The 15,709-nt window shown below is 39.7% G+C and overlaps 5 protein-coding genes across 8 annotated transcripts; 3 read left to right on the forward strand and 2 right to left on the reverse strand.

The window, feature by feature from the left end:
* Window positions 1-1,058: 1,058 nt before the first annotated feature.
* Window positions 1,059-10,595, forward strand: LOC106963506 (B-cell receptor CD22-like). Of its 4 annotated transcripts, none has more exons than XM_015058444.1 (10): window positions 1,059-1,248; window positions 1,383-1,462; window positions 4,860-5,216; window positions 5,316-5,525; window positions 6,783-7,043; window positions 7,214-7,474; window positions 8,797-8,884; window positions 8,983-9,046; window positions 9,457-9,635; window positions 9,725-10,595. In XM_015058444.1, the coding sequence occupies exons 2-6, from the start codon at window positions 1,411-1,413 to the stop codon at window positions 7,327-7,329; spliced, it is 996 nt and encodes a 331-aa protein (XP_014913930.1). In that variant the 5' UTR covers window positions 1,059-1,248; window positions 1,383-1,410; the 3' UTR covers window positions 7,330-7,474; window positions 8,797-8,884; window positions 8,983-9,046; window positions 9,457-9,635; window positions 9,725-10,595. The 4 variants fall into 4 exon arrangements, with proteins under 4 accessions (XP_014913930.1, XP_014913928.1, XP_014913927.1 ...); XM_015058442.1 differs by lacking the exon at window positions 1,383-1,462 and adding an exon at window positions 4,609-4,692; XM_015058441.1 differs by lacking the exons at window positions 1,059-1,248; window positions 1,383-1,462 and adding exons at window positions 4,394-4,473; window positions 4,609-4,692.
* LOC106963508 (B-cell receptor CD22-like) lies at window positions 2,390-3,090 on the forward strand. Its single transcript, XM_015058446.1, has 3 exons — window positions 2,390-2,648; window positions 2,744-2,825; window positions 2,903-3,090. Exons 1-3 carry the CDS (start codon window positions 2,435-2,437, stop codon window positions 2,982-2,984), a joined length of 378 nt encoding a protein of 125 aa, XP_014913932.1. The 5' UTR covers window positions 2,390-2,434; the 3' UTR covers window positions 2,985-3,090.
* LOC106963509 (histone H2B 1/2-like) lies at window positions 10,148-11,366 on the reverse strand. The gene has a single exon (XM_015058447.1). It carries the CDS (start codon window positions 11,335-11,337, stop codon window positions 10,963-10,965), a length of 375 nt encoding a protein of 124 aa, XP_014913933.1. The 5' UTR covers window positions 11,338-11,366; the 3' UTR covers window positions 10,148-10,962.
* A 495-nt stretch (window positions 11,367-11,861) lies between these two features.
* LOC106963510 (histone H3-like centromeric protein CSE4) lies at window positions 11,862-14,307 on the reverse strand. The gene is made up of 2 exons (XM_015058448.1): window positions 13,791-14,307; window positions 11,862-12,555 (listed from the first exon to the last, which is right to left on the reverse strand). Exons 1-2 carry the CDS (start codon window positions 14,225-14,227, stop codon window positions 12,237-12,239), a joined length of 756 nt encoding a protein of 251 aa, XP_014913934.1. The 5' UTR covers window positions 14,228-14,307; the 3' UTR covers window positions 11,862-12,236.
* A 159-nt stretch (window positions 14,308-14,466) lies between these two features.
* On the forward strand, window positions 14,467-15,032 carry LOC106963507 (histone H2A-like). The gene has a single exon (XM_015058445.1). It carries the CDS (start codon window positions 14,489-14,491, stop codon window positions 14,873-14,875), a length of 387 nt encoding a protein of 128 aa, XP_014913931.1. The 5' UTR covers window positions 14,467-14,488; the 3' UTR covers window positions 14,876-15,032.
* The last annotated feature ends 677 nt before the right edge of the window (window positions 15,033-15,709 follow it).

Below are 15,709 nucleotides of genomic sequence, written 5' to 3' on the forward strand. Positions count from 1 at the left end.
TAATTTGTTCCTATGTTATGGAGGGGGAACATATTATTTCAGGCAGCTAAAATATTTGGTTTCCCCCCTCATCACTCTGGCAAATAATGAATATATTTAGGCCAACGTGTTTAACTAGCCCTGGATCCTTTTGTGATAAAGTTAAATATGGACTGTTGGAGTATAGTGAATATGCGTTGATGTGTACAAACCCATCCATTCTGTTTTGATACATTTTTATCTTTCAATAACATAAAACATAGCAGGAGATAAAAACAATTAATACACAATGCCGTTTTTCACCAGACTACAAAGCTTTAAGAAAAGCATAGTCCCTTCTTACATATTGGTCATGTTTATCTGCTCATATAAAAGCTTAGAACACTGCTAAAAATATGGTTTTGTTGGTGTTGCTGGAATTGAAGTTTGTTGGAAGTGTTTCTGTTTTTTATCTGCTTTTTGCTTTTAATAAATCTTCCCTCATTTTTCTTTTCATAATCAAACTCTTATATCTGGGAGTTTTTGTTTGGTAAATGTCTTAAATGTATAAAACAGGTTTCTGATTCCTTAGTTAAAGCCCCTACTGGACCCCATAGTGGTACAAAGTAGGGCTGACTTAAAGGGAAACCGTCTGGGAAAACTGAGATAAACTGTTTTCTCTTAAATGATCCAGATTTCTCTCACACATTTACTGAGTGAAAGTTTAGTTAAACAAAAACTTTTGAACAGCAGTAAATGACTCTAAAAACCACAAGTTGACCGCAAGAGATCAGTTCTTTAGGGTGGGATTTCCTGTTGACTGCTTGTTTTTCTTCTCATTTCTCTGCATCTACTGCTTGAAATACCAGAAATTCATTTACAAGAAGATGAAAAGTTTCTAATAACTGCATGCAGACGCAGCAAAGCAGAAAATTCAGTTTTTTTGCTTCTACATGTTTTTACCCCATTAGTTTCACTCCACAGCAGGAAAAATTTAAAACCTTCATAAGTACCAAGTGTTACTGTAATGTGACCTCATACAGAGAATACTTTTATAACCATTTTTGATAATAATGCAGATTACTGAAGCACCGTTTGTAACAAAAAATTATCAAAATAATAATTATAACAAATACACAGCATTGGAAATGAGGCAGAGATGAATTTAAGTTTGCAAATTTTCCAGGTTGCAAGAAGAGGAAGGAAAACTAACAAACTCCTCTGCGTCACTTCCACCCTCAGAGCCGATGATCTGCATCGTTGCATTGCAAGACAACAGTTTCTCCTGAGGTGAGCAGCCTGAAAATTAATTTGTTTTATAACAAATTACAGCTAATGAGTGACTTTAATGTTGAAAAAATTTCATGATTAACAATTATAGCAAAGTCTGAAAACGTAAAACCTTCTGTTTGATTTTCTTTTAGCTGAAACCAGTTAACAAGAGAAGCAGCGATGAGTTTTTCTGCAGCAACTGGGTTTGTTGTCCTGTTCCTCTCTGTGACAGGTACTGAAACACGTTGATCAACTGGAGTTGATAATCTGGAATATTTGAAATGAATAAAATTAATAGAAGCAATAATCATTTAAAATGTCCCAGTGAGGCATTGTGGGAGGTGTAGTTGTATATTATTGATTCATATTTTTGATGTTATCTGTGTTACAGTGGGACAAGATGAACCTGCCTGGTCAGTTAAATATGATCGATCTCAGATCTGTGCCTTAAGAGGATCAACAGTGATGATAAAATGCTCCTATACATATCCATCTAGAATAGATGGAAAAAATACAGAAGTTAAAACAAGGTTCTGGTTCACTAAAGGAAATAATCAAGTCCCTGTGGATCTGAAGAAGGACTCTGACTATAAAAGTCGAATAACTTATGAATCTACAAAGAGCAGCAGCATTCTGACAATCAAAGATCTGAAACAGAGAGACTCAGCTGAGTACAAGTTCAAGTTCATAACAAACCAACCAGGTAGAGAATTTACTGGTTCACCTGGAGTCACCTTGACTGTTCTAGGTAACATATTTCTGTATTTGTTGTGAATCTTTGTGTTTCTGTTTGCATCTTTCCAGATTTATTTGAAAATGAGATGTTCTTGTTCCTTTAACCATCCAGACCTCAGAGTTCAGGTCAGAAGATCAGAGACGCAGACGGAGCTGAAGTGTGAAAGCAGCTGTGATCTAACCAAACCTCCTTCATATGTTTGGTTCAACAAAGGGAAGAAAATGGAGGAACAGACTTCTTCTATACTCGTCTCAGTCAGAGATGGAGACAGATATTCCTGTTCTGTTAAAGGACACGACNCCAGGAAATTAACTCTGATAGATGTGATTTTCTTTCCCCTTAAAAGATTAATATCTTAAAAGATTTATATCTTCACATCTTTCTCTCGGTTTACCTTTGACCTTTCTGTCCTGTCCTCCAGATGCTCCCAGGCCTCCCTCTGTGTCAGTGACTCCCTCTGATGACATCATGGAGGGCAGCCTGGTGACTCTGACCTGCAGCAGTGATGCTAACCCAGAAGCTAACTATACCTGGTACAAGGAGGGAGAGGAGGCACCAAAAGCTTCAGGACGAAACTTCACCATCACTAACATCATGTTCAAGCAGAGAGGAAATTATAGCTGTGAAGCTCAGAACAGCAGAGGGCGCTATAACTCCACTGTGACTGTGAACGTTGTGGCAAGTAAGGAAATGAAGGAACATATTCATGGCAACTATAACATAAAAAAAAAATGTCTCACCAGAAATAGAAATGTCTTCTTTGTTCTGATAAATTAGGTCAATCAATGTCAACAACGATCATCATCAGGCTGACTCTGTTCATCGTGATCTTTCTGCTTGTCCTGATTATTTCTTTAAGGTAAATCAATGAGAAATTCCATCATGTTTTCCTTATATTCTGCATTTTGACACATATTTGCATTGTCTTTTATCCAGAACACTGAAAACTATGAAAATGAACAGAAAAGTAATTGAACCAATAGAAATGGAGGAGAGAAGGACTAGAGAGATCACATAGTGAGTATTCATTGATCTGAACTTCACCAATCAGCCCAGGATTACATGATGACATGTTTCTGTTTTTGGTCCATTGTTGTTAATCAATTACTGTAAATGCATAATTAGGGAAAAAAATAGAAGATTTAAAAAATATGAATGTACAGTGCTTTATTTCACTAAAATAAAATGTAGAAAAAAATGCAACACAAAAACAATAAAAAAAACAAAATCAACACAGATACAGTTTGTACATATTGAGTCTCTGAGTTATAAAGACTTCAAATAGTGAGAACAATTGTAAGCTGTTATGAAATGTTAAGAATCAAGCCAATACCAGCTTGTGCTGCTTAAAGAAGCTGAAAGGTCAGAGGTCAGCCCTCTGTCATTCAGACTCCTTGGATGCAGCTGCTTCAGTTCACATCCAGCAGAGGCCACAGAGAGGATTCACCTGGCACCAGTCAAGGTCAACCATGGAGGAGTCATGAACCCAGTTGACCACGACCCGTAACCAAGGAGACGGTTGGAGTGAAACCAGAAGGAGCAGAGAGGAAGTCCATATAAGGTTATAACAGAGGGAGCATCAACACCTCCTCCTTCCTGCAGAGACTGAACTCTTCTATGTTATTTTAATATATTCATATGTAATCCCTCATTATGTGTTGGTCATGTTTATCTGTGAATATAAAAGCTTTAACATTGATAAAAATATGGTTTTGTTGGTGTTGCTGGAATTGAAGTTTGTTGGAAGTGTTGCTGTTTTTTATCTGCTTTTTGCTTTTAATAAATCTTCCTTCATTTGTCTTTTCAGAATAAAACACTTATATCTGAGAGTTTTTATTTAGTAAGCCTCCTTCAGTTTATAATTACAAGTTTCTGATTCCTGACTGAGTAATTATTTAAAAAGCACAAGCTGATGTTCTAAAGTGGTTTAGTTAAATGACTCTTAAAATCATAAGTTGACCACAAGAGACCAGCTCTTTAAGGTGGCATTTCCTGTTTCCTGCTTGTTTTTCTTTTCATTTCACTACATGCTGCTTGAAATACCAGAAATGTCTAAGAAGTAGGAAGTTTAAACACGTTCGTTTACAAAAACATGAGAAGCTTCTAATAACCACATGCCAATCTAGCAAAGCAGAAAATTCAGTTTTTTGCTTCTACATATTTTAGTTTCAGTCCACGGCAATAAAAACCAGAAATTAGTGGATTTAAAACCTTCACAAGTACCAAACGTTACTGTAATGCAACCTCACACACTTTTATAACCGGTTTTGATAATGATGTTGATTACTAAAACTCAATTTGTGAAAGAATTTGAATTTCAAAATAACAATGATGATAATAAATACTTAGCACTGGAAGCCAAGCAGAGAGGAAGTTTAAGTTTGCAAACTCTCCAGGTTGCAATAAATAGAAAGAGGAAGGAAAACTAACAAACTCCTCTGCATCACTTCCACCCTCAGAGCAGATGATCTGCATTGTTGCATTGCAAGACAACAGTTTCTCCTGAGGTGAGCAGCCTGAAAATTAATTTATTTTATATCAAATTTGAGCTAATGAGTGACGTTTAATGTTGAAAGACTTTCATGATTAACGATTATAGCAAAATCTGAAAACGTAAAACCTTCTGTTTGATTTTCTTTTAGCTGAAACCAAACAGTTAAAAAGAGAAGAAGTGATGAGTTTTTCTGCAGCAACTGGGTTTGTTGTCCTGTTCCTCTCTGTGACAGGTACTGAAACACGTTGATCAACTGGAGTTGATAATGTAGAATATTTGATATTTTGATATGGATAAAATTAATGGAAGTAATATTAATTTAAAATATCCCAGTGAGGCATTGTGGGAGGTGTAGTTGTATATTATTGATTCATATTTTTGATGTTATCTGTGTTACAGTGGGACAAGCTGAACCTGCCTGGTCAGTTAAATATGATCGATCTCAGATCTGTGCCTTAAGAGGATCAACAGTGATGATAAAAAGTTCCTATACATATCCATCTAGAATAGATGGAAAAAATGCAGAAGTTAAAACAATGTTCTGGTTCACTAAAGAAAATAATCAAGTCCCTGTGGATCTGAAGAAGGACTCTGATTATAAAAGTCGAATAACTTATGAATCTACAAAGAGCAGCAGCATTCTGACAATCAAAGATCTGAAACAGAGAGACTCAGCTGAGTACAAGTTCAAGTTCATAACAAACCAACCAGGTAGAGAATTTACTGGTTCACCTGGAGTCACCTTGACTGTTCTAGGTAACATATTTCTGTATTTGTTGTGAATCTTTGTGTTTCTGTTTGCATCTTTCCAGATTTATTTGAAAATGAGATGTTCTTGTTCCTTTAACCATCCAGACCTCAGAGTTCAGGTCAGAAGATCAGAGACGCAGACGGAGCTGAAGTGTGAAAGCAGCTGTGATCTAACCAAACCTCCTTCATATGTTTGGTTCAACAAAAAGAAGAAAATGGAGGAACAGACTTCTTCTATACTCGTCTCAGTCAGAGACGGAGACAGATATTCCTGTTCTGTTAAAGGACACGACAATCACCGCTCTGCCTCTGTGTGTAAGTTTACTCCTCATGATATTAACATTTTATTCTACCAATATTTCCACATGGACTTTAGAATAAACTCTTAATTCTCCAGAATTAAATTTACACAAACTATAAAGTAGAGATGGGTGATAACTAGATGCATTTAAAGGCATACCTTTTTTTAAAAAGTACATCAAAAGTTATTTTACTGCCCTTTACTTTTTTTGAGTAACATTATTTTGAAGCAACACTCGTCCTAACTACAATTTCTGACTCACCTTCAGTTATTTAGCTAAATAAAGAACAAGCAAATTTCTACTGGGAAATATACAGACATTCTTTAGTATTTATATAAAAAAAAAGATTCTTCACCTTTGCAAATATTTTGGTATGTCTGATCACTAAACAGTTGTTAGAGTTCACTCATTTTTGTCTTTGTGCTCCACCAGGTCCGTTAACCAGTTTCAGGACCCGACCAGAACGTAAATTACCTTGAGAAATAATGAGAGTTGGTTAAATATAAAAACAGACTTACTGCTGAAAAATGATCAAATGTTACAAGCCATACAAATGGAACTAGGGTTGCCACCTTTCAGGAATTAAAATAAGGAACCAGTCCCTATATGTAAAGGGGGGGGGGGCGGTTGGGCTGCGTCGTGTGTGTTACCCAGAAAGCAGTTGGGCACAATATCGCAACACCAATACCATGAGGCAAACAATGACTGGGGCAGCCTGCTATATGAAATACTCAGAGACCACTTCTTTATTATTACACATAAACATTTGTAGAATACAGAACAAATCGTTTAACAGCCCATTACGGCACAGTTTTGTATTTTACGAGACAGGTGGCAACCCTAAATGGAACAGATACGGAGTTACATTCACCGTCCAGCACTGGGCCACCCTTAGCTCACCTTTCGGATGAAACCAAGTCAGGCAAAGATTGTAGCGTGAGTTTAGCTTTTTATTCTTCTCTGCAATCTGTACCTTCCCTAAACGGTAGTCTAATCAGTTTCAGTCTGTTTATGTATTGACTGTCTGCAGGCACACATAAACATTGTTACGTAAGCTGCAGAGTGTGCATGTAAGCAGTGAAAAAAGGCTAAAAGAGAAAGAGGAAAAGATAGAACCTACATCACAGTTACTCTGTGCCATTTTACTGATGAATGTTTTTCAATGACTTCTTTTTTACACATTTTACACATTTACACTATTTTCCTTCTCTCCTCTCCTCTGGCAATCAGTAAAATATCCAGATGATGAGTTTTGCATTTTTTCCCCCAGATGCTCCAGAGTTTCTCTCTGCTAAACTGATCTCCTCTGGTCAGATAACTGAGGGGCAATCAGTGACTCTGAGCTGTAGCAGTGGTGCTAACCCAGCAGCTAACTACACCTGGAGGAAGAACAACAACCAATCAGTTGTCAGTAAAGACCAACAGTTTGTCCTCAGCTCCATCCTGTCCTCAGACTCTGGACAGTATTACTGCACAGCTCAGAACGAGCTGGGAGAGAAAACGTCTGGACCCGTCTCTGTCCAGGTCACATGTGAGTCAAACTGGTTTCATTACAAACATACTAGTGTTTTACTGAGACACCAGGAAATTAACTCTGATAGATTTGATTTTCTTTCCCCTTAAAAGATTAATATCTTAAAAGATTTATATCTTCACATCTTTCTCTCGGGTTACCTCTGACCTTTCTGTCCTGTCCTCCAGATGCTCCCAGGTCTCCCTCTGTGTCAGTGACTCCCTCTGATGACATCATGGAGGGCAGCCTGGTGACTCTGACCTGCAGCAGTGATGCTAACCCAGAAGCTAACTATACCTGGTAAAAGGAGGGAGAGGAGGAACCAAAAGCTTCAGGACGAAACTTCACCATCACTAACATCATGTTCAAGCAGAGAGGAAATTATAGCTGTGAAGCTCAGAACAGCAGAGGGCGCTATAACTCCACTGTGACTGTGAACGTTGTGGCAAGTAAGTCAAACCGAGGCCACAGTTACAACTCTCCATCTAAATACTGGGTCCTTCAGTATTTACTCAGTAAAACTGTAAAGCTTAGGTGAACTTTTGAAAAATTATTTTTCATTCTTATGAGAAATCTCAGGAGATTTTAAAAACCAAACCTCTAAAGGTCTTAGAAGATCCGTTACACTGCTGCCTCTTGGCTGTGATTGGCCCATTTTTGCAGCTCCGCCTGTTTTCAGAGAGCAGATACTTAAAGTTTGTAACCCTGGGTTGATAAAGAGCACTACTGTGCCACTTAAGTACAACATTATATGTCAAATGTAGTTCAGTTGGATCTATATATCATGCTTCAACAGAAGATGCAAAAACAGGGAAGAGGATTTAAAATGTACTAAAATGTTCAGAGATGAAACTCAAATTGTTAAAGAGTGAGGCTAAAGTTTTTTTGTTTTTGTTTTTTTTTTGGGGGGGGGGGGATGAAAAAAACAAGCTGATCTTTTAGGTCAGAAACTTCAGGCCCATAACCTTTAGTTCCAAAAGCCAGATAGCTAATCACAAATTAGGTGCCTTACAGTCCTTGACTGTTTTATTCAGGATCTCTAGAGAGGGAGAAATTTCTCATTTCTTCAAAAGAACAACAACACAATCTACTGTCCCTCTATCCTATGGTAACAACATATCAAAGAAATGAGATAACATTCAATCATAGTTAAATCATCTTCCACAGAATATTAAACTTTAATCTTCTTAGGGTTATCTGAAGGACAACATCCAGTCAGCCAAGACCTTGTTACAATAAATCTGAAGGAAGAGTGACCAGGAAAGAGGGAAAACACTGGTAGCAACATTGGTCAGCTGGCTACCGAATCATTTATCAAAATCCAAATCCCTTTCTCAAGAGTCAGGGGTCCAGAAGCTCAAAACCACTAGCCGCCAAAGAGAGAGCAATGGTCATTCACATCAATACCATCTCCTTGCAAGAGATCCCAAATCAATCTAAGAGTCAAGGATAAAAAGTCAGAACCGATCCAGGTCCACTGGATCCACTGGAATCAGAATAATCAGAACCGACTAGAACGATGAGAAAGTTCAGCAGACAACCAGGCAGGGAGGAAAAAACAGGTTGATAAGCAGCAGAACAAACTGGAGACGTGAAACCATTGAAGATAAACATCATGTTAAGACGCTGGAGATACTGATGAGTGTTTTTCTGAAGAGAAATAATTCTTTATAGTGGATCAATATGGAGGATAAAAACTGCCTTTAATAATAGTAATTAATAGGTATAATTGCTCCATACTGCACACTGACTGTCACTGTGATCTGTTCAGCACCAAGGAACCAAGTCGCTGCTGCTGCTGCTGCAGTTCCTGCTGTTTTCCTGATTCTCACACTCATCGGCCTCTTTTTGTGGATTTTGTGAGCAGTTCTGTTACTTTGAAGAGTTTCTTTGTTTTTACAAAGTCTTGATTTTGTTTAGCTCCTCCTCATCACCTTCTGAAATAATTTCTTTCCAGCAGAAAAACCAAAGTGTGGAAGCAGCAGTCCAAACCTGGAGCAGGACAAGTTCCCAGAGAACAGGTTAGAAAATGACCTATGTCTGAACTTTCAACGTTTTTCTTAATTAATTGAATTCTTCATTGGCAATGTTACTATGTACCAAGTAGTTAAGGGGAAAAATCACTTTCCCCTTAACTTAATAATAACCTTAATTATTATTAAGGTTATAAACTCTGATCTGATGTGCTGAAGTCTGTAAAGCTCTGTGTGATCGTCGGACTTTTTTCTCAAGCTGCTACTTAAAATCCATTGGATCTTCAAGAGACATTTGGTTACTTTCTGCTTTATGATAAAATATAAGTAAATATTCAGTCACTCTTTTCCTTTTAGTTTCTAATTGGGTTCTGCTGCATTTATTGTCTGCATGAGTAACATTACCCTAAAGCTCTCTCAGAGCGCCCCCTACTGGTTAATGTGACTGGTGTCCACAGGTGAACCCAGAAGAGGAACATGTTGCCTACTCTTTTGTCGAGTTAGCAACAAAACAAGAAGAGCCTCTTTACTCCAACATTAACCCAACTCGGTCCAAGAGACACAAGAAGAAGAGGAAGGAAGAAGAGATGGTGGAGTATAGCTCTGTTAACTGTGGTAGAACCAGAACTGATGCAAGGTGAGGCGTTCTTTAAGTAAAAAAAAATCTGAACTGATATTTTCATATTCTGTGTAATATCTCTATTAACACAAAAACAATTCCTGCAGAACCGAGTCTGAAAAGCAGGACACTGTGGAGGATCCAGCTGCCTTGTACAGCACAGTCAACAAACCGAGAAGGAACGGAAGAGAAACTCCTACTGGTTTATAAATGACTTTTACTTTTATTCTCCATTACTTTATTCACAGAAACTCCTGTTAGTGTATAAATTAAAAGTACTTTTTGTTTTTCTCTTGCTTTTCTTTTGTTGTTTTGTTTTTATTTCCTCTAACTTATGTAGAGCTTTGAGTTGCCTTGTTGCTGAAAATGTGCTAAATAAATAAAATGACCCACTTTGAGAACATACGAATCAAAAGCAATGGGAAATCATTATTTTGATGTCATTTGTATTGTTATAATACTTCAGTTTATTCCAGCATAAATAATTAATATAATTTGATAAATGAAGAAACTGTTTGGTCAAAATGTGTAGTTTAAACAAATTTTATTTGAATAAAATCCACCTTTATACAGCTTTCAGATGAGATGATTTGTGTGTTGCAGATCATATGCATCTATTGGTAACCAATAGATACACAACTTTATACACAAAGATCAGGACGACTGCCAAAATAAAAGCCTTCAGCTAAACCAGAACAGAAATGCTCCAGGAAGGAAGTTTCAATATAGTCACCATTTATGCTGCAAATATTTTTACAACCTGCTTTTGAGTTCTGTATAGCAGACATGAGTCAGGAATTTATTTTAAATATTGTACATAAATTAAAATTTACATTCAATTTCTGTTTGGAATCGTCAAAAGATACAACTAAAGGACTGATCAGGCAAAACGTTTTACATTTTTTGGATGATTTGAGATTTTAGCAAGATCTCTTTAAAACCAGAAATGTAAAAAAAAAAAAGTTCATTAGATAAAATCTAAAAAGTAGAACTGGAGCAAACTGGTCATTATGCATTGAGCCGCTCTGCTTTCAGAGCATTTTCTTTAATGATATTGAAATAAAAAAATAAATAAATGCATGGAAATTAAATCCTGTTCTCATGTACCGTTGGTGTCATAATTTGGCCACAACGGAAAGATTTATAAAACATAAGTGAAACATTTCAGTTTTCCCACATTACAAGTTAACTTGTTGCTTCATCACACCTAAAAACCAAATCTTTAGTTTTGAAAACCAGACACATTGAGGTAACAGGAGTGTAGCCCTTGAGTGTTGGTGTGTGGCTCTTAAAAGAGCCGTTGTGTTGTTGTGTCCAAGCAGCAGCAGCAGCAGCAGCAGCAGGTTTACTTGGAGCTGGTGTACTTGGTGACCGCCTTGGTTCCCTCGGACACGGCGTGCTTGGCCAGCTCACCGGGCAGCAGGAGGCGCACGGCGGTCTGGATCTCCCTGGAGCTGATGGTGGAGCGTTTGTTGTAGTGAGCCAGACGGGAAGCCTCGGAGGCGATGCGCTCAAAGATGTCGTTGACGAACGAGTTCATGATGCTCATGGCCTTGGAGGAGATGCCGGTGTCGGGGTGGACCTGCTTGAGCACCTTGTACACGTAGATGGCGTAGCTCTCCTTCCTGGTCCTTCTCTTCTTCTTGCCTCCTTTGCCGGCGGTTTTGGTGACCGCTTTCTTGGAGCCCTTCTTGGGCGCAGACTTGGCGGGTTCGGGCATGTTTTCTCTCTGAGGTCACAGCAAAGAGTGAACAGCAGCGGAGGGAAGCTGCTCTTATACAGAGCGAAAGGAAATCCGTCAGTACCGCCGCCTGACTGTGATTGGCTGAGCCAGCAAGCAGGGCGGGGCTGAGATCGACAGGAAGATGATTAGTTTCAAATGTTGCGCCTGATTTAACTGAAGAACGAAAACGGCGGGACGAAGAACTGAACATTTTCACGTTCAGACCTCTTATATAATGTATGAGGGTTTTACAGAGATAAATAAAACACAGCAGAACTACAACACTAAAGAGCAGAGTGTTTCCTACACCTTTACATGCATTTCTCTCAGCATTTCTTTATTCTTAACCAGTAATTTTAATTGAAACCAACTAACTGGCGAGTTAATGAAACAAACATGTTTCATATGAAAACGGTAGTGTAATAAATATAAAACATGCGGCAGTGATTCTCAGTCTGGGTCCTCAAGGCACACTGCTCTACAAGTTTTAGATTCATCAGCGCATTTGATAGCTGATTAGAGGCTTTTTATTGGCTGGCTTTATCTGAAACCAGGGGAAAATCTAAAACATGCCAAGAGGTTCGGCAAGAAAGTATAATGTTCTTTTAACAAATGTTCAAAGAAATCGCTACTTAAAACTGGTCTCCCCACACGAGGTGATTTTCACTGCCAAATTGTGCTGTATGTATATTAACTATTTAAATATATACTTTTTATACCTGACGTTATATGAAATAAAACTGCCTAGTTTTCAGCCAACATGGTTGGCTTCATTCCAACTTAAACTGAAAATAGCGCAAGACTTTAGTCACATCTGAACAAGTCCCTTTGGCCCATAAGCAGCAGTTGTTGGCCCTGAAAAGGGCCTTTGGTTCGCTGTGATCAACGGGCTGAATTTAACCTCCGAAGCCGTACAGAGTGCGGCCCTGCCTCTTCAGAGCGTACACCACATCCATGGCGGTGACGGTCTTCCTCTTGGCGTGCTCGGTGTACGTAACGGCGTCACGGATCACGTTCTCCAGGAACACCTTCAACACACCGCGGGTCTCCTCGTAGATGAGGCCGGAGATTCGCTTGACTCCGCCGCGGCGAGCCAGACGGCGGATGGCCGGCTTGGTGATTCCCTGGATGTTATCACGGAGGACTTTACGGTGGCGCTTGGCGCCTCCTTTGCCCAGGCCTTTTCCTCCTTTGCCTCGTCCGCTCATTATGACACTACGGTGATTCTCTGCAGTAATGAATCTACAGCTGGTTCAGCGGGGTTTGTAGCAGTCCTCCGGACGTGTTAGAAGACAGAGAGTTTACCTCAGCTGGCTGGGGCTGGGTCTTCCCTTTGGCGCCACCTACCGACCAACATCAGGAAAGAAAAAGCATTGCTGCTTTTGAAGCTCTGAAACGTTCATTGAAATATGATAAAGTTAGTAGATTGGATTATATAACATCATGTGGCTAGAGGCCGTAAGAAAGATTATAAACTAAGATGCCTTAGTGTCAGAATATTAGATATATATTAATAGATGCATCACACGATTATGAATGATAGCCTGTGTGATGATATAATACGATCTGGAAAAAATAAAGGACTAATGAGGTAGGAGGTCTATAACATAAATAAAGCCCAGTGGTTTTTCTTTTGATTCCTGCAGCATGTTTAGATATTTGTAAGATTATTCTGATCGACTGTCCAGAGAAGCACTGAGATCTAACAAGACAAGTACTCTCTCAAGGATTTTAGATAAGAAATGAAGATTTCTTTATTAATTTATTAAATCCTATTGAGAGAATATTTCTAAATCTAGGTTTAATTACAGTTACTATAAAAGCACTAGATTTGTGTCTGCAATGGAGGCAGAAATCAAAGGGAACATTTCTTTATAGGACTGAGATCAGATCCAACATACAAGATGGTTTAGATTAGGCCAATATTTTTTAACTGGGGGGGAAATACCTCACAAGAATGAAATAATGTCATTTTGGACAGTACCAAGAATTTATTTTTAATCAAAATTTTCATGAAGAATCTGATGAATCTCACCTCTGTGTTTGTCTAAATGGAAATGTAGTTCTTATGATCTAATTCACTGTACAGATGTCATGAAAGAGTTTTTCTATAAACATCTTTTGAAAACATTGGCCAGATGTTTAATGTAAGACACTAATATCTCCTCTTATTTTCTGAGGGTTTTTTTGTTGTTGTTTTTAACGTTTTTCGATTTTCATTTACTAGTTTCATTCATCGTGTTTCCAAACATTTTTGGTCTGAAAGTGTGAAAGGAAAAAGCTCTTGAGAAATTGTGTGTGTGTGTGGCTCTGAAAAGAGCCTTTGTGGCTTGAGGCCTGCTGTGTGTGTGTGTGTGTGGTCAGCAGCTTAAGCTCTCTCTCCGCGGATGCGGCGGGCCAGCTGGATGTCTTTGGGCATGATGGTGACCCTCTTGGCGTGGATGGCGCACAGGTTGGTGTCCTCGAACAGACCCACCAGGTAGGCCTCGCTGGCCTCCTGCAGAGCCATGACGGCGGAGCTCTGGAAGCGCAGGTCGGTCTTGAAGTCCTGAGCGATCTCTCGGACCAGGCGCTGGAAGGGCAGCTTGCGGATCAGCAGCTCCGTGGACTTCTGGTAGCGACGGATCTCCCGCAGAGCCACGGTACCGGGCCTGTAGCGGTGAGGCTTCTTGACGCCGCCGGTAGCCGGGGCGCTCTTCCGGGCCGCCTTGGTGGCCAGCTGCTTCCTGGGAGCTTTGCCTCCGGTAGATTTACGGGCGGTCTGCTTGGTTCTCGCCATGTCTGCTGCTTTCTCTACTGAAACACAGGACAAATATGTCGGAGGGAGCGGAGAGCCGCCGCTGTTAAAGTGTGGGAGCAGCTGGGAGGAGGAGACGCTGCTGGACATGTGGGGCTCCTGATTGGTGAGCGGCTCCTCCTGGAGCTCAGCTCCGCCTACAGAGCTCCGACCTCCGGCTCAGTCCTCGCTGCTCATTGGAGGAAGCCCGCTTGACAAAGTCCGCTCAAACTCACCAGTGTCCCGCTCTGCTGGAAGCTTTTCTGGTTGGTTGTTTCATTGACTCCCGCTCTCTCTGCTCTCATATAAGACCAGGTTTCATCCGCTGCTCGACATTTTTCTCGAGTTTCATCTCCAGAGAGAAGCTTCACAATGAGCGGACGAGGCAAAACCGGAGGAAAGACCAGAGCCAAGGCCAAGACTCGCTCCTCCCGCGCAGGACTGCAGTTCCCCGTGGGCCGCGTCCACAGGCTGCTGCGCAAAGGCAACTATGCGGAGCGTGTTGGTGCCGGAGCCCCCGTCTACCTGGCGGCCGTCCTGGAGTATCTGACCGCTGAGATCCTGGAGCTGGCTGGAAACGCTGCCCGCGACAACAAGAAGACCCGCATCATCCCCCGTCACCTGCAGCTGGCCGTCCGCAACGACGAGGAGCTCAACAAGCTGCTGGGTGGAGTCACCATCGCTCAGGGTGGAGTGCTGCCCAACATCCAGGCGGTGCTGCTGCCCAAGAAGACCGAGAAGGCCGCCAAGGCCAAGTAGAGCTGCTGCCCGTCAACGCTGCTGGAGCGCACACCCACAAAGGCTCTTTTAAGAGCCTCTCACCTCTGATCTTTACAGCAATACACTCCTATGATTTTTTATTTTGTTTATGGATCATATTGGCCCATAATCTACATTAAACTATTAAATTATTTCAGAAATGTCATGCATTTATTTAGAAAAACAACTCTCGTTATTTTTTTTCCTCTGGAAGATTCAGAGCATTTAATTTACTTTTGAACTGAGAAACTTTTCCCTTTTATACATATTTATTTTTATGTTTTCCTTCATGTTGCCGACTAGATAATTGAGTATTAAAATATGTCTCAACCTGAGACTTTTCATGTCCTAAAATGTCTGCGTTCTGGTCCAACCTGTTCTTGAAAACCAGATGAAAATTTCAATCTGAGTCTCAACATTATATTATTATTCACATAGAACAAAATCACTTGGTCTAATAAATAACTTCATACAAACCACACAGTCATCTTCTTCAAGATAAGGGCGTGGGGGAGCTTTTTAACGAAATATATAAATACATGTTTAACATTTGAAATTAAATAACCACGTTTATTAATACAAAATATACAATAGTGACATGTAAGTGTGAACAATTCACATTTAGTCATTTATGCTCAAATTTGCATAAATATCAGGTCATGAGTGGTAGAAATCTAAGAAACTAATTATAATCTGAAGTTTCTTTTTTTTTTTTTTTTCCAAAATTACACAGTGGTGTGTGAGATGTAATCTATCTGCAAGGGAAACAGCATGCTTCTTATGCTAACTATAACACAAACATATTTGTGTATGAGTGAGAGTGATTCTGAAGTA

Source organism: Poecilia latipinna, unplaced genomic scaffold (assembly GCF_001443285.1).
Source record: "Poecilia latipinna isolate Pla-1442-1.1 unplaced genomic scaffold, P_latipinna-1.0 Scaffold1541, whole genome shotgun sequence".
In the NCBI taxonomy this organism is placed as follows: Eukaryota; Metazoa; Chordata; class Actinopteri; order Cyprinodontiformes; family Poeciliidae; genus Poecilia; species Poecilia latipinna.